This window comes from Toxoplasma gondii, chromosome IX (assembly GCF_000006565.2).
Source record: "Toxoplasma gondii ME49 chromosome IX, whole genome shotgun sequence".
Lineage (NCBI taxonomy): Eukaryota > Apicomplexa > Conoidasida > Eucoccidiorida > Sarcocystidae > Toxoplasma > Toxoplasma gondii.
Window position 1 is genome coordinate 1847458 of NC_031477.1, and position 16909 is coordinate 1864366.

Consider the following 16909-nt stretch of genomic DNA (forward strand, 5'->3'; position numbering starts at 1 on the left):
CTCGTCTGTCTTGCTTCGTTTCTTGGCTGTCTCGAGCCCTCTCATTCGACTGCAAGCTGCTCGGTCCTACGTGCTTTGCCCTCGTTTTCTCCCTCGTCGTTTCTTCCGTTTCTCGCTTTGTCTGTCTGCTTTGCCAGAAACATCAACAGTCATTTTATCCAGCAAAAAAGTCGGAGAGCGAGGAGGAAACGTGGGTAGCGAGGGCTTCCGCTTCCTCGTCTTTCCCTCGTTGCCAGCTGAGTCGAGGCAGCCGCGATGGCCCAGGTGGACGAACCTCAGTTCCGAACGATCGTGACCCTTAGCTGCGTCAAGCAGTCGAGTGTGGCAGATACGGACAGCAGCTGACAGCGAGGGAGAAACTGAAAACAGAAAAGAACTGAGGATCACAAATACACGGAAAACGGTGACTCTCTGGAAGTCGTCAGTTCGGCCATAGAAAAATCGAGGACTCCCCGCAAAACGCTTTAAATAGCCCTCAGCCGCTTATGTGGAAGCCCATCAGAAACTCCGAAACAGCCCTCCGAAGCGCTGATCAAGAATTTTCAAAGATGAATACTCCCAGTACCGGGGTGCTGACCACACAGGGGTACATCGGTAGTCGTTTTTCCCGTGTTGAAACGAGTGATACCACGAGTTCGACGTATGGCGCTTAGAACGCAAAGACGAAACGCGATTCATAGCCAGACCGACGCTTGCACGTCACCCCCGTTATGAATTCACAAAAACCTGCGAGTCACCGTATGCACACTTTGCAGAGATGAGATGGCACGGTGACAGAGGGAAAGAAGGAGCCAAAAGGCGATGAGAAGAAGCGGCAGGAATTGGGGGAAGATCGGAAGAGGGAGATGCGGGAAACGCGAAAGATCAAGGGGGGAACACCACTTACAGCCCTGCTAGCTACACTCTTTAGGTGAAAACCCGACTGTGTGGAACGGAAGAAACGCAATTGATACGCAGGAAACGAGTTACTGCTCTGAAGCGACAGAAACCGCGAGTCTTGATGGTCAAGACAAGAACGAAATGCGGACGTAGAAAGAAAAGAATTTCGCTGGCTAGTTGTCATTGATAGCTGCCGAACAAGTACAAGAAATGCCTTGACAGGAGCTGAATGCAAGTTAGTTGTAAAACATTGAGAAGGCGTGGAAACCTGGGAAAGGCGCCCATACAATCACTGATATACGCGTGCTTGACCGAAACAGAGACAAAGGACCTGCGGTGGCCTTGTCAAAAAAATCCGCTTCTCCGCTGCAGAATACCGGCGTTGCGTTCCGCATTCCGTTAGCTGAAGAACGACTCTCGACACCAGAACCCCCTTTTTGCCGACACACACGAGCCACGCAACATATCAGGACTGCAAACGCTGCTCAAGGTTAGAGGAACTCGCGTGAACCGGCTAAATTTTGTCAAACAAAAGAAAAGTGAAACGCGAACTTCTGCCGTCTCTCACCTTGAGTTGCTGGCTCTCTCGGTGCGTGTCTCGTTCATGTCAGTTTTCTGGTCGGCATCCGTCTGCTCAACCGTCCAAGAAATCCAAAGGAAATTTCCGATTCGAGTGATAAGAAACCCACCCACACCTTCCCACTGTTTGTCTAGATACTTTGTAAGGTACACACTTGCGCTACAAACCTTTTCCCGCTGCTTTTCCTCGTCGCTCGACTCTCACTTGCATGCAGGGGACGACTCACTCGTTGTTAAACAAATACAAGTGACAGCAGTTTCAACGTGGATTTCGTGAAGGCCATTACCGCTGTGAAATAATCTTCATGTCGTGGGAAAATGTACTCCAGCGATTTCAGCTTTCTTCAGCAGTCGAGTAGGCTGCCTGCAGAAACGAAGAGGTCTGTGTAGTCTGTATCACATGGCTGGAGTCACATTCAGGATCCGACGTAAGGCAACGTCTCTTTTACTCACGCAGTAAGACAGAAAAACCGAGCCTGACAACTTTTGCCTTTGGCAGAGATTCCCCTTTTCTGTCCAGTGGAAGTTCTCACTTTGCTTAGCTGTGTCTCTCCTTTTTCCTTCGGTGTGTCGGAACGGAAGAGTGCAGCGACTCGAAGCGAAGTCGAGAGCGCTTAAACGTGTCCTTTGAGCTCGTGCTTGCACCGCTCTCTTTAGCCGCCATCATCCTTTCATCCAAGATATTTCTCTCCATCGCAGGCTAGGGCTAATATCCTGTTACACAATTATTTACATCACACGGCTTCTGGTGCTTCGATATATATATCCTGGCGGCGAGATGGGGAGAGTGTTTCCAACACAAGGGGTGTTGTAGCCGAGAATCGGGTATCTTCTTCTTCGTTAAACACGTTGAGAAAGGTAAGAGCGAATATCGTTCCATGGAGCCTTCCCAGGCTGTGTGGATCGCCGTTCAAGTGGTGCTAAGAGAATGTCACGTTCATTTAAACTAGTGAAGCGAATGAATGCACACAAACGAGAACAAACAATCAAATAGGAGAGCCTGCAATGTTGCCGTAAGGTGGAATGAGGGCACGAAATGTAGAAGCGACGAATAGTAGAACGGACTCTGGGTGCCAGCGTACATACGCGTATGAACGTGACTGGCCGTAGCGCGTCCACTGTCATTTGCCTCCGGATGCGGACCAGATATCGCCGCTCTGGGACACGCTGCACATGCTATAACCTTCAAAGTTGAGCCGGGAAAGGATTCTTGATTGTTGATTGTTTGTGACCGCTACGTGAGTTCTCAAGCATGTAGAGGAATACGGCGTTGCCGCTGGAAACACATTGACTAAAAAGGGAACGCCGTTATGCTTCTATGAGGTACCTTGCTCACTAGCAGCCACCCCCGTGTATGACAGAGAACCGTTTCGTTCGGACTTTTGTCTTAAACTGACACTGGCTATTCTCCAGTTTGCACAGACACACGATGCGTCAGGAAATACAACGCTTCCTTCGACGAACCGTTCTGTTCGGGCTCTCTAGAGCGACGGTGGGACTCCGCACCGAAGCTGTCGAGAAGTAGGAATGCTTCCGGTGGCAGGAACTTCTCCAATTGCAAGGGTGTAATTCATGTTTCATGTCCTTTCCGCTAGACCACAAGCTACCGACGGTCTGTGGTTCTTTATCCAAGAAATAGTCTACGGACTCACGCCGCGAGAGTTTGCCTCTAGACGTTCTGAAAGAATTGATTTTTCTTTCTAAGTCTCATGAATCCATGAACTGTGGCTATCCCCCAACCTCTGCATGTGGCCGTCTAGACCAGGCGGCCCGCCGACGGTTTCCAGGTGAAACTAGCAGTACAACCTTCCCTGCAAGATCGCCTCCACTCTCAAGCACCTTTTGCCGCTTCAGACAGTTGGCAGCAGTTCTATCATGGTCACAACTTAACCACGGATTTTTGTTAGACAACAGAGTCCGTGAAACTCGAGAAAGTCAAGTCAACATCACTACAGGGGCAACGCCCGAAGGGGGCTTGCTACGGTGTACTTACACCCGCCGCTTCGCTGCAAGTCCGCCTTTGCATTTTGAGTGCTCCCGTGTATAGAAGAAGTTACAAAACCACTCCACATGGGATTTATCGGATTCTTTTCACTTGTTCTCGTCTCTCTTATAACTCGAATCCTTCAGGCAGAAGAACCGTCTGCAAGAAGCCGCAGACAATCCCACAGACATATCGCGCCTGCCCCGCACGGTCTCACCGAAACCATCTTGGAAATGGAGGAGGATTACGTGGCTGTAACAACGAGGCAAATCGCCGATGGAAGAAGTCTTCTCATAGTCTTGCAGAAAAAGTCTTCTTAGCGACGATGAGTGGACACATTTCACGACATTGCTCACTAGCTCGCTTCCATCGTCCGAGTCGTCTGCGGTCAGCTTCTGAGAGCTGCATGCAGTGTGCCAGCTAGCGCACGTGCCCAGAAAGACAGTCGGGAGGCAAAACCCCTGAGGAAAAGCCACTTTTCCCAATTACAGAGAGACTGTCGCCTCCCCGCTTTCCCTCCATCTCCACAGCTGGATTGCACGCTGCTAACGAAAAGTAATCGCGTCTTTTCGGGTCGCCACTTCGAGGGGGCCGTCTGAAAAGAAGCAGGCGTAGAAGAAACAGCAGACGAATGAGGATCTCGCAACTTCTGTACAGGGTCACAGCGCGCCCAACGGGCTCTGAGCTGTGTTTGTTGTATTTACTTCGAGTTTGTATCCAGCTGTAGTTCTTGAAAGCCTCTGTTTGCCAGAGCGAAGTTTCCTTGCGCTCACGGTGTCTCCTGAACACATGTCTCACTGTGAGACTTCTTTTCGTGCATGTGACCATCCACTGCTGGTTGTCATTCACCTGAAGTGTATGCGAAAGTGACAGTTCAGACAAGGGCTGAGATATGAAAAGAACGAGTGGGTTTCCTCTTTTGCGCCTGTTTACTCTTCGTCTTTTTTCCGCTCTCCCGGCACGAAAAGGGGGTGGTGACCTTCACGGACAGAAGCAAGCGACAAAGGCGCCTTCAAAACTTCTGTCTCCGTGACCCTCTTGAAGTTCTTCTTTCCCCCGTTCTTTTGTTTCCTGAAAGGCGCGCCCTCACGACACTCTCGCTGTCCCGCCTCTTCGTCCTCGTTTTCCCCGTTGCTTTCGGTCTTCGTTCTTCTTTTTTTCTTCTCGCAAGAGCCACACGACATGAAGGTCGAAGAAGGCGGAATTCGAGCCCCGCCTCGGGAGACCCCTGGGAACTCGCGAGTGCAGACCACGTGGGCTGTCGAGACTCCCAAACACTCAGGTTCATCGACAGCGGCTTCTAAGAACTCTACAGACTTTCACATGGCACCGCCATCCACGGCTCACACCAGTGGTCTCGCGGCCTCTGCCGCCGTCGATCTCTCCGTTCTGACTGCCCCCCTCGGCTGTACAGACAGCCCAGAAGAGCGGCTCCGCAGACAGCTGGAAATCGTTCGTTCGCTGGCAAGAATATACGTCCCCGCCTGGCGTAACCTGCCTCCCCATAGTGTCACGGCGAAGCCGCTGTCGGGCGGCTTGAGCAACAGGCTGTTTGTCGTCGACGCAGAGCTCAGCCAGTTGCGGGGCTACGAAGAAGAAGATCTAGGCGAAGGCGAGAAAGGAGGTGACGAAGGACACAAGCACGGCAGCGGGACGGAGAGCTCCGCGAGGCGCCTCAGCGAAAACGGAGAGGCGCGAGCAGTCGCAGAAAAGCAAGCAAGAGAGGCCTCGGGAGAAGGCAGAGACGACAAGCAAGGGACCTCGCGAAACGAGGAGGTGGTGACCACCCAGAGGAGGACAAACGAGGAGAAAGGGAAGCGAAGCAGAGTTACGGCGTCTCCGTTTTCACACAGAGGGGAGGGAACAAAGAAGGAAGATGAATCTGAGAGAGAAGTCAGCGAGAGAAATGCGCAGGACCAGCAAAAAACGTGCTGCTTCCAAGAAGGCGGAGGGGGACGCGTGGAACTCGCCGAAGTCCCGACACGTGTGCTCATTCGGGTGTACGGACACCCCGCAGACACGGAGCTCTTCGACCCAAGAGTCGAGCAGAGACTCTTCAAGCAACTCGGCGAAGTCGGCATCGCTCCTTGTTGTCTTGGGGAATTCGAAGTAAGCGAAGAAGGATGTGTCTTTTCCTTCGTTCTTCTTCGAGTCTCCAGTCCAGTTGTATCATCCGCGAGTCGTGTGAATCAACGTGAAGACTACGCAAGATCTGCTGCGGCATGCGACATCCTAAGTTCCCTCTCGTTGCTTTTTCTCTAATAAATGCTGAAAACTGAGCTCTCAGTCTCGGCGACAACTGCGCGTTTCTCTTTCTCGTTTCATTCCAGTCGCCTGACTTCCGAGCTCTCCGCTTGTACAGAAACATCGAACGCCTTCATACACAGTCAAGTGTCTGCATCTTCCGCGTGCGTGTCTCTTTTGTTTTCCGTTTTCTGCACCAATGCATCGTACATCTTGCCTACAGCGCATTTGCACCTAGGGATAGAGTTGCCATCTGTGCGTTTACTCAACTTCCCGTATGCGCGACTGAAAACGTCGAGGGCATATCAAACCTAAGAAACGAGAGCTGGAGAGTGGATGTGTTCATCTGGATTCTTTGTGATATATATATATATATATATGTATATGTATATTTATAGCTGTCTTGAAACGGGTTCTCCTTTGACGCTTCTTGATAGATATCGGTCAATCTCCCTACCTCCTCTGTCTGCTTTTGTAGTTCTCTATCTCTGTCTGTCTGCAAACCTACCTGTCTCTTCCCTCCGTATCTCCCCACATCGTCCTGTCTGTGTACTGTGTCTATCGGCACCTTGCTGTATCGTCCTCTATCTGTTGCGGTGTCCTCTCTTCTCTCTCCCTCGGGTTTCGCTCCTTGACTAGCGCGATTTTTCACTTTTAATTCGGCCCTCTGTCTTCCTTTTTTTTAAAATTTAGTTTTTATTTATTTGGTGGTTTTTTCAATTAAATATTATAAAAAAATATTTAATTTTTAAAGACTTGCATTTCGTTGGAGGGGGATACAGAGTCTTTTAGTTAAAAGTGTTTTTCCACCTGTTTTTCTTTCCGTTATGCCCGTTTTCCCTTCAGTCTTCTCTCCATCGCGTCTCTGTCCCCATCCATCTCTGCTTTGTCCTGCGCGGGCTTCTGCGTTCCATGTGATCCGATGCTTTTCGGCGTCAGCGACATGTCTCGACATGTCACTGACCGAGGAGGACCCGACCGGCTCGTCTTTTTCTGTCGGTTTTTCTTCGTCTCTTCAGGGCGGTCGCGTGGAGGCCTGGCTCGAGGGCCAGCCTCTGAAGACTGCCGATCTCCACACAGAGGAAATACAAACGAAACTCGCCTCCCAGGTACGACTCGTCCTTTTCTTTGTCTGACATGTGTAGTTTCTCTCTTTTCGTCCAACATTTTGAGTAGCGGTTCTTCTTCGCTGTTCTAGCTCTGCGTTCCAGTCAGAGAGACGATTCTTCCTCTCCTTTCCTCTCTGTCCTCCCTCTCCTTTCCTCGCTCTCTCTTTCGCTCCAACGTGTACGCACACCTGCCCCGGCCCTGCGGTTGCGCTGTCGTCGCTCCCCTGTGATGTCTTTATCGAAGGCTTTCTGCTGTCTTCTCAGCTCGCAGACTTCCACGAAACGCGTCTCCATCCGACGCGACCGTCTGCCTCAGAGGCTACCAGGCGAGTCTGTCGGTGGCGCGCGCTTCTGCCCTCTTCGTTTCCTTCTGACTGTAAGCATCTTTTCCGAGAGTGAGGAGATACGAAGGAATCTCTTTCGGTCTCTGTAGCGTCATTCGGTCGATGGACTAGAGAAAGAGAATAGGCATGGCAAAAATGACAGTATAGCACTAAAAACGCGTTGTACCCAGATCTCCTTCTTGTGAGAGCTCTTCCACTTTCTCGTTTTCCCCTCACTCTCCTTCTCCCGCAGCTTCCCCACCGTCTCAAGCTTCAACGAACGACGACGGAAACCGGTCACATGCCTCTTCCGCTTCTCATCTTCCCTCTCCATCTCACGAAATCCCCTCTTGCTTTCCTTCCACTTCTGCCGCTTCTGCCTCTCCCTCCCTCTCTTCCTCTTCTTCTCTGTCGCCCTCGACTTCTGTTTTCCCTGGGGTCGAAAGGTCCTCGTGCGGAGGCTCACGAGCTGCGAACCTTGAAAAGAACAGTCCGTTTGTCCTGGCTGGCGCCTGCGAGTGCGTGTTCTGTCGCATGCAAACGTGGATTTCCTTGGCGGAGAAGGCGCAGCGAGAGGCCCAGGCTCGCGCTTGTCCGCTTCTGCCTTCCGCGGCTACAGAGACGGAAGAGAAAAACGGAGTCTCTGCATGCACTGGAGGCAGGCAGACGAGAGAGGAGAGGGCGGAGGAACACACTGTGGGAGAGAACAATAACAGGCGAAAGAAAAATGCGGGAGTCGAGGTCCCAGAAAATGCAAAGAGACTGGCGGATGCGAAGAAGACAATGGAGATGATGGCCGCCTTGAACTTGGAGACATACCGGAAGAAAGCGGAACAGCTGAGAGAAGTAAGTAGGATGGCGACAATCGTGTTTTCACGCTGTTTCTCTCTTCTCCCGAGCAGCGAAGTTGAGACTTTCCCTCTCGTTTCATATTTTCTCAGTACGTCTTCTAGTTCGTTTCCTCCCTTTCTTACTTACCTGTCCTTCTCTCTCTTACCGTCTCTTTCTTCTTTGTGTGTCTTCTTTCTCGGCTCGGTGCCATCGTTCGCTTGTGGATCCTTCTCCGCTATTCTCCATTGTTTCCGTTTTGCTGTTGTGTTTCACTGGTGGTCAACGGCGTTCAGGCGATTCTGAAGCGAGTCGAGAGCGAGCTTTCGCCCGAGTCGCTGCAGACCGTGTACGGCTCTGAGGGGCGCTGGAGACTTCTCTCTGCCGCTTCCCTCGTTCTGTCTCACAACGACCTTCAAGAAAACAACTTGATGGTATGCGTGGAATGGCAAAACGAACGCGTCGAAGCAAGGAGGAAGACGAAAAGACAGGCGAAGGAAGGCGGAAGGAAAGAGGCGAGCGAAGAAACGAAGGTCTCTGCGTGAAGAAGCAACCCTACATAGGAGAGAAAACAACGATCGGAGAGGATCGAAGCGAAGGCAGCAGAGAGAGGGTAAAGCGTATTTACGGGAGAAGAAGAGAAACGACAGGGGAGAATCAAGTGCAGAAAAAGACGGAGAAGTGAAAGAGGAAGAGAATTCCGGGCATCGCTATCTCATTCCTCTGTGCCGCGCTCTCCATTTCTTTGTGCCCTTCTCTGAATTCCTCTGTACATTTCTCCCTAATCTTGTCTTCGTCCCTCTTTTTCTCTCAAACAGTTTTTCTAAATTTCTCTTTTATTCGGATTCTTGATTTTCAGAGCGACAATGAGCACTTGCACCTGATCGACTTTGAATATGCAAGCGAAAACCTGCGGGGTTTCGACGTCGCGAATCTCTTCTGCGAATTTGCTATCGACTACACCACCCCCAAACGTATGTGTCGATACTTCCTCCTCTCCTTTCTTTCTCTATTTCTCTCTCCCCTTTCTCCCTTATCGTCCTAAAAAAAACAGATGCACACTTATGTATATACGTGTATTCATACACAAATACATATATATATATATATATATGCGTCTATACATCAGTATATGCAGAAGGGTATGTGTGTACATGAGTAGGAATGTATTTATGAGTTTGTTTGCGGAAATAAACTTTCGCTTCCTTCCTTTTTTTGTCTCTTCATCCCTCGGAAGTCGTTTGAATTGCCGTCGTGGGTTTTCCGTGAATTCGACTTCTTTCCTGCATTTTCAGACTTCCCTTTCTACTCGGTCGTCACCTCCAATTTCCCCTCCAGCGCTGTTCGCGGAGCGTTCATTCGGGTGTATATACACAGGGTTCTGTCTCTGGCGAAACTGAGGAAAGAGAGGCTTTGCAGTGCAGGGGGGAATTCCTCTCATGCAGTAGTCGCCGCCGAAAAGCTCGGATATGAAGACGCCCTTCCTCCTTGTAGACAAAGAAAAGAAGCGACAGAGGTTTCCGGAGAAGACGACGCGCATGCGACGGACATCTCTGACGCCGTTGTCACCAATTTCGACCGTCTGGTAAACATGCGAAGACTTTTGCGACGGGGTGGACGCACACCCGAGTGCGAAGAATGGAAGGCACAAGGCAGAAAGCGTCCGTCCAATGTTAGGCCTCAAAAGAGAATGCGCTATTTAGTCATGCACGCGGATACACACATTCATTCACCTACGTGTATATAAGTTATATATATGAATGTATATGCACCGACAGATATAAATATATATATATATATATATATATATATATATGTATCCCCTGGTATATGGCAGAAGTACACTAGCTGACTCTTGCAATAACCGTTGCAGGAAGTCGTTGTGTTTGAAATGGCTGTTTTTCCTTTTGGATGTCTTCTGCGTCCCCGCATTTTCATCAACTAGGTCCTGCTTCTTGCTCTCGCTTCACATTTGCTCTGGGCGTTCTGGTCGGTGATTAAAGCTCCCTTGGAACAAGCAGAAAATGATTTTCCGTACCTTCGTTATGCCGCAGATCGGTGCGTCACATGCGCCTCGCATTCGCAACCTTTCTCTCTCTCCTGCTCGCTTTTTGCATGCATGGTGATCTCTCTGTCGCCTCGGTTTCTCTTGCCTCGTCTGGTGTGTTTCCCTTTCCTCCTGCGGCCGTCGCACCTGACATCTGTGCCCGACCAAGTTGAGAAGATTGAGTCTACGAAGTCAGTCTTTCGCCGGCAGATTTAGCAGCTAGGACCATCCACTGTTGTCGGCTTTTAACGAATACTGTGAAATCCTTGGAACTCTAAAGAGGCACGCTCGTGCAGGTTTGTTTCTGCTCTTACTTCTGCACACAGGCACTTCGTTCTCCTCTCTCTTGCGTTCTTTTTCTTTCGAAAATTTCACTACCTCTCGCTACCTAGTGTGTCTCTTTCTTTCTCGTCTTTCTACTGTTCAACGTCCATATATCTGTCTACCTCGGGCAGATGTGAGGGGGGGTCTGTCGGAACGAACCTTTCAGTTTACTTCCTTGTCCTATCGACTTCCGCCTCTCTCTGTCGAGACCTCCCAGAAGAATGACTCCGTTGTGAGGCAAAAGCGGTTTGCTTTTTTTCTGCATGCGTCTGTTGCTTTTTTTCTGCATGCGTTTTAGGCTGAAGATGTACGACGCGCAGGAGATGGAACTTGTTCGTCTAGGCCTTTTGCCGCCAGATTTAGATACGGGAGAAGACTCGCTTTTGCTTGAAAAAACCGGATAAAGGTTGCTCGTACACGTATTCTGCCTACAGCGAGAAAGACAGAGACGAAAACAAGCAGCATGGACGGCGTTCTTGTGTGCGTCTTAGATGCGTCCCTGACGCGTATTGCACCTCTCCAGCTTTTGTCTCCTTACATGCTTCGTTCTTTGCGTTCGTTTCAAAGATCAACGGTACATCACCGGTCAGAAGACACATGAAAGAATCGCCGCTGTAAATTGCCAATAATAAACACAAACAGGCCTTGTTTCACGCCACAAGAATTCTTTTTTCAGAATTTCAACTCGAAACCGAGTTTGCCTTTTTTCCTCGCCCCTGTTTTGTGCACTGGAAATGGACTGACTACCAGGCATCGCTTCTTCACAACACTCTTCTTGCGATATATATATATATATATATATATACATGTATATGTAAGTCTGTGCATATGTGTATATGAATATATGTATATGCATGTAAATAAATATGTATGTAAATGTACATATATATATATATATATGTATGCGTATGCATTTGTACATGTGCGTCCATGTGTAGATGCAGGTGCACTTGAATATGCATGTGGAAAGGCATGCGTGAAGCTTTGTGTGTCTGTTCACAGTTTACATATGGACATTTCTCTGTAAAGTTCGTGCATTGAGAGTATGTAGTGCTACTCTGTATTTCGACTGTCACTCTACCGCGGCCTGCTGTCGAGACGGGTCCGGACTTTTTCCCAGGCTACTTCGTTTTCCCCACATTCTTGTTTTAGGACATTCCCAAACGTAGAAGGACATCTTTCACGTCAAACGCTTCGCTCGGAATGCGTCATGCGTTGTTTTTTCTTGCTTTTCTGACCTCTATGTTGCCGTACTCCGCGAAACAAAAAGGGCGGCCTGGTGGAACGTTTCCTCAAAAGCAACAGTGTTCAATGGTTCATTCCGCAAGTCCGTTTTCACTTCGTTGCTACAGAAACAAACCTGCTGAAGGGAACGCCATCATGGGCATGCCTTTCCCCTGAGTTCTTTTTGTTTCTTGCGCGGTCACTCTGTACACACGGGACGAGCTCGGCAGACACCATCCCAGCAGACAGTCTGCTGCCGTTCCTGCTTTTTGGATTTTTGTGTTTGTCAGTTCCCGCGACCAAACCCAAAGGCAAACGCTCTGTTGTGCAGATATTCTGCCAGTCACCAAGTCATCGCTTGTACAATGCAACGATCTTTCCGCTTTCGCCGGGTCTTCCACCTAGCGTTTTTAAAGTAGAACAGAAAGTGTTTTGCCGAGCGAACATCGATGGAAACTCTAGTGGCCGTGCCCAGTTTGAACACAGTTTCCCTTGCCTTCTTTCGCGGGGACAACTCCACAATCAGGAGCGACAAATTAGCACGGGCGGAGAAATCACTCACGTTACTTCGACTCTTCTCACGTGGGATGGCGGCAGCGCACGCAGACGGCATCAGACATTCTGCAGAAAAGTAAACGGCACTGTTATGCTGAGAATCATGGATCACGAACGATGGACGGGCGAAGGGAAATGCCTGTGAGTGTGTTCTTTCGAGACCAACTCGACAGCAAGATTTGCAACGTTTTACGTTTCAGTTTGTGTCCGAAGATGATGTCTTTTGGGCGCCACAATATTCAGTGAAACGCAAGCGAAACAGCAGAAACCCGGAGAGCACTGCTTTTCAAGTGGGATACAGGGCAAGTGCCTCATGGCCAAACGCAGCAGAGACTGCCTTTTAGTGGAGAGAAAGCTGAGGCAAGATCACTCCTGCATCTGAGAAGGGGTCAGAGGTTCGAGACAGCACGCGATATTCACGGCAGAAGGGGAACGGAAACAACGGCAGTCTGTGATCACTTCTTGAGGCAGAAACGATAGTACTATATTTCACACGCATTCATTCCTACTCAGATATCGGTGGCATCTACTTCACTCTTTTAGCTTTTTCGCCTGTCCAGCAGTTAGCTGTGAAACGGTGGCGGAGAAGTGACCTGAGAGGGTACTCGGAAGAGACGCTTAATTACTGGGGAGTTGGTCCTCTGCAGACACTTTCAGAGCTCGTGTCCAGAGAGACTTTTGAATTTGCTGTAGTTAGTTACGATGGTAGATACGCAGCTGCACCACCGTTGAAACTGGTTTCCTTACTGTTTTCTGGCGTACAACGGAAGCGTCACAAGGACAAAGAGCTACAGCAATTTCTAGTTTGTGTCCTGGAGTAATTGCTCCGACTCTTGTAGACGTACAGCGTAGGACCTCTGCCTAGTGCAGCAGCATGCAAACAGCGGCTGTAGCGACTCTCCCGAGGTTGTGAAATCCCAGTCTAGTATTAATCATCGTGCATGAAAGTTGGTCCAATTCCTCGCATGTCCTTTATCAAAGTTGAGAGCTACTTAAGAAAGGCTACACGACATACGGGGAACATTCCTGTCTGGAACGACGGCAGGAGAAAACAGAAAATATATTATCAAAGAGGCCGATGTTTTATCTCCATGCGCCTTTAAACTCATGTGCCATTGTTCACACACACACACTTCACAGGCTGTAAACAGTTAAGGTGCAGGCTCGCCAGCCCTCGCTTCATCAAGCATTGCGTGCGGTTGAACTGCATTGATGTTTTCATCACCTTTCAAGATTACCGGGTTACCGTTTTGGGCTCCTGACTCCCTCAACAAGGAGCTGACTGCTCGTACAGTAGTTCTACCAGTGGATCACCGATAAAGGTGCGTAGCACTTCCTGTGCTTCTTAACACCTGAGCTCTCTATTTGCAACACACCGGAGTGTTATTTTCCAGCACATTGAGTGGTGTTAAGAGTGACTGTTGGGCAGGCATCGTCCAGTCCTCTTACGCGTCCGCTCTGATAATACTCCCATATTTTTCGTCCCCATGAAGCACCTAGAGAGACAAAACGTAGAAATCCACGTTGGCAAGTTCCTCCTACAATCCGCGCGAACACATTTGACGTCTGCTTCGTCTCTGCTTCGATCTGCTCGCGTGTTTGTAACTCGGCCAAGGTGCTTTCGGAATTTTCTGCAGCAAGGCCGGCGGCAGTGCGGAGTTCCACATCGGTTCTGCAAGAAATGGACTGCTGTTGCCTGTATCCATAGTTTTTATTCGCGTGACTGAGCGTTTTCATAGCAAGTCCTGTGGTAGGAAATAATGCCTTCTCAGCTAGCTGTCGTCTCCTTCCCCTCTCGTTGCTGAAGGGATAGCGATCGTGTATTGCGGTAACTGTGTCGATGTCTGCTCTTGCTAGCTTTCTGCCAGGCGGCAAGTGTCAGACCACGGAAGGTGGGTTTCAGCGTCCAGTCCAGGACGATTTCTGAGGCAGACTCAACGTTTTTCTCATCATTTACCTGGGAAAGACTCTCGCGAACCCCGCAGTCCAACACTTTTTCTTTTCGACACACATTTACCCGGACAAATCGTGCTCACTCAAGTCGCGCGAGCCAGCTGCTACTGGCAACGCGATCGGAGAACCCTCGGTGTTGCCTTGCGCTTGGCGCCGCTGCGATTAGCAAGGCACACTTTCAGGCTTCTTTCCACATGTGCGGATTCTTGTCACTAATGCTTTGCTCCTTCTTTCTCAAGCAAACCGATCGCAACGCGTATTAACGTAGAAACGCCTCTCCTGGCCCGCTGTCTTGCCGGTCTGTCGACCTTTGTCTTGCCGTGCTTCCACACCTAGCGGCAGGCCCTGACCATTCTGCCAGCTTCCGGATAGTTGGAACGCCGGTCTTTTTCGAAACCGTCGGTTCTTTGGCGCTTCAAGGCGCGTTCTTTGCGGCTTTTTCCCAACTCACTTTGCCCAACTTGCTCGAACGAAACGCGCGCTGTCGACCCACCTTGGCGCATCCTGAGGGCATTGTAGCTTTTCGAGTTTCACCTTCCTCAAAATGGGGAACGTCATCGAGCAGTTCCACGCGGAGCGCCTCGACCAGCGCTACGGAGTTCTTACAACTCCTGATGGGAAGAAGCGAGCAATGAAACCTGAGGACTGCCGCCCTCGCTACTACGAGAGAACTTACCGCGAGGTGAGAAACAAACAAGAGCCCACCGGCCGCTAGGATTTATTAGGCACAAACAGTACAAGGAGAGCTTCTTTCCACCTGTACTTCTAAGACAACACTCGGCTGTGAATGCTCGACGGGAAGTTCCGGGCTAAAACTCCTTTTCGCCGGGAGTCGACAAACCTTCCTTCACCGCTGGCGTGTTTCTAGCATACTCGAAATCCTTTCCTTTACCTCTGAATAATGCCGGATCAGCCCTCTCGAAAGTCCTTAATGCATGTTACGATCTCGGGCTCGTGAGTTTCATCTCGACTTTCAGCTGAGTGTCTGACGGTAATTACTTTGCGCGGCATCATTCAAGTTGTGTCTGGCATTTCCTACGCACCTCAACACCGCTGCTGTGTACTTGAGACGTGCTGCTTCTCTATGTCGACTTCTTTCGACTTTTGAACTCAGCCACACCTCGTCTATGCTCGTGTTGAGCTCTTTGTAGGGGGACCCCGAGATGCCAGAAGACCCAGAATTCCCGGCAAAACTGTTGAAGGCCGCTCAAGACCACGAATGGAGTAAGTGTAGAACGCAATTACGCGGCTTCGTTTCTACACACTTTCCGGAAGGTGCATTGCAGCTGTCAATCCAACACTCGACAAGGGTGTTCTGGCAGTCACCGTGCAGACTCTGTGGTCGTTCTACCCGTCTTGTGCGTTTTCACACGCGAGGGAGGGTCTGAGGTCACAGGCCGACCACAAACCAGGAAAAAAGTGAGCCTCGTTTTTCCGTGCTTTTTTTCGTTTACAGAAATCGAGAACGGAGCTGATGGCCTCTCGATCATGTACCCCGGGAAAAGGCAGGCGAAACTGTGGGTTGGTCATGTCCGAGTCGTCAACCCCGAGGACAGAATCTGCCCGGAAAACGGAAACGCCAACATGTCTCTGGACGACCTTATCCACCAAGGACTTCTCACGCCGTTCTACAAGGTAGGTGACCAGTAATGACAGCAAGAGTTTGTATCTTGCCAGAAGTTTCTGGTTTTACCGATACGAATTGCGTGCACCCCAGTTAATCGCTCTACCCCTGGAATTGCCTTTCCTTTCTGTCGGAAACATCGTAACTTTGTGTGGAGCAGCCGTCCGTTTCGGCAGACAGCACTTAGAAACCGTCGTAATTTGCTGCCGTCTTTTGTACAGACCCCCAGCGGGGCCGCCGTTCCCGAGCGTCAAGAAGGAAACGACAAAGTGCCTCAGTCTGCCGCACCTTCCGCTTCCCGTCAACAGTCTGAGGAAAACAAGCGTCTGGCGGAGCAACACTTGAGAATGTCCGTGAACGAGCGCATGAAATTCACGAATGTACAGGCACAGCAGCAAGCGATGAGAACCGATATTCCCCAGATGGCAGGAAGCCCACGCATGCCTGCCCCGCAGCCCTTCCCCTCGATGTTTTCTGGAGCTCCGTCCCCTTATCCAATGTACCCCACCGCCTTTCCGCAACCACAGATGTGTGCTATGCCTCCCTCGGTGAACCAGCCTCCGCCCGCTGTTGCCACGGGTGTCTATCCCCCTCTCTTGCCCATCTACTGAGTATTGACTTTTGCCTTCGGGATTTTAGGTTTTTTCATTCGGGACGTTGGAACCACCACTGTGATAGCTGCCGTTTCTCTGGCGCCACATGGCTTGCCGTCTCGACAGAACAATTTATTAAATGCAGCAAAAAGCACCTCGCCCTTCTTCTGTTTGACTGTCCCGGATGGCTGCACCCTTAGTTCGAAGCCTAAAGTAACTACCCGCTTGTCGGCAGATGAACGACGATCTGGCGGTCGAGAAGACTTATTTTTTCCTTTCACCGAAATTCAGACAGTTGCCTGTTGTTTGAAAAGCCCAATCTGTTCAACTCAAGCCGCTTTTCACATCAAATACCAGAAAACAACTCATTCATGGCGGGTAGATGGAAATTGCTCAATTCTGTGACCACTTCACCGAAGCAGTATTTGGTGAAGTATGCCTCAGTGGAGATCATTCGCGCAAAGGGTGCACCAGTTAGTTTTCTGTGCCTGAGTAATGTAGATGGAACCGTTCAAAGTGTTCGGACACGTTTCCACCACAGCAATTTGAATCTGTTGCCTTAACGGCTTCACTACAGAAATATTTCCCGTGACATTGGTAGTTGGTTGATCGTCGTGATCATCACGTTAGTCACAGGGGTATT

At 50.0% G+C, this 16909-nt stretch overlaps 3 protein-coding genes across 3 annotated transcripts; 2 read left to right on the forward strand and 1 right to left on the reverse strand.

Annotated features, from left to right (window-relative positions):
• Positions 1-10: 10 nt before the first annotated feature.
• Positions 11-1588, reverse strand: TGME49_265005 (hypothetical protein). The gene is made up of 2 exons (XM_018781387.1): positions 1448-1588; positions 11-376 (listed from the first exon to the last, which is right to left on the reverse strand). The coding sequence occupies exons 1-2, from the start codon at positions 1483-1485 to the stop codon at positions 67-69; spliced, it is 348 nt and encodes a 115-aa protein (XP_018636314.1). The 5' UTR covers positions 1486-1588; the 3' UTR covers positions 11-66.
• Positions 1589-4022: 2434 nt separating this feature from the next.
• On the forward strand, positions 4023-11852 carry TGME49_265000 (phosphotransferase enzyme family protein). The gene is made up of 9 exons (XM_018781386.1): positions 4023-5551; positions 6706-6795; positions 7060-7171; positions 7372-7964; positions 8243-8380; positions 8806-8920; positions 9242-9531; positions 9892-10004; positions 10616-11852. The coding sequence occupies exons 1-9, from the start codon at positions 4625-4627 to the stop codon at positions 10719-10721; spliced, it is 2484 nt and encodes an 827-aa protein (XP_018636315.1). The 5' UTR covers positions 4023-4624; the 3' UTR covers positions 10722-11852.
• Positions 11853-13800: 1948 nt separating this feature from the next.
• TGME49_264990 (hypothetical protein) lies at positions 13801-16669 on the forward strand. Its single transcript, XM_002368587.2, has 4 exons — positions 13801-14731; positions 15201-15273; positions 15506-15684; positions 15895-16669. The coding sequence occupies exons 1-4, from the start codon at positions 14594-14596 to the stop codon at positions 16282-16284; spliced, it is 780 nt and encodes a 259-aa protein (XP_002368628.1). The 5' UTR covers positions 13801-14593; the 3' UTR covers positions 16285-16669.
• The last annotated feature ends 240 nt before the right edge of the window (positions 16670-16909 follow it).

Coding starts and splice junctions, on each gene's coding strand:
- TGME49_264990 (XM_002368587.2), top strand. CDS start 14,594: ATGGGGAACGTCATCGAGCAGTTCCACGCGGAGCGCCTCGACCAGCGC. Junction 14,732..15,200: donor ACGAGAGAACTTACCGCGAG/GTGAGAAACAAA, acceptor AGCTCTTTGTAG/GGGGACCCCGAGATGCCAGA. Junction 15,274..15,505: donor CGCTCAAGACCACGAATGGA/GTAAGTGTAGAA, acceptor TTTCGTTTACAG/AAATCGAGAACGGAGCTGAT.
- TGME49_265005 (XM_018781387.1), bottom strand. CDS start 1,485: ATGAACGAGACACGCACCGAGAGAGCCAGCAACTCAAG. Junction 377..1,447: donor GAGAGAGCCAGCAACTCAAG/GTGAGAGACGGC, acceptor TGTGATCCTCAG/TTCTTTTCTGTTTTCAGTTT.
- TGME49_265000 (XM_018781386.1), top strand. CDS start 4,625: ATGAAGGTCGAAGAAGGCGGAATTCGAGCCCCGCCTCGGGAGACCCCT. Junction 7,172..7,371: donor CTCTTCGTTTCCTTCTGACT/GTAAGCATCTTT, acceptor CTTCTCCCGCAG/CTTCCCCACCGTCTCAAGCT. Junction 9,532..9,891: donor TCACCAATTTCGACCGTCTG/GTAAACATGCGA, acceptor TTCATCAACTAG/GTCCTGCTTCTTGCTCTCGC.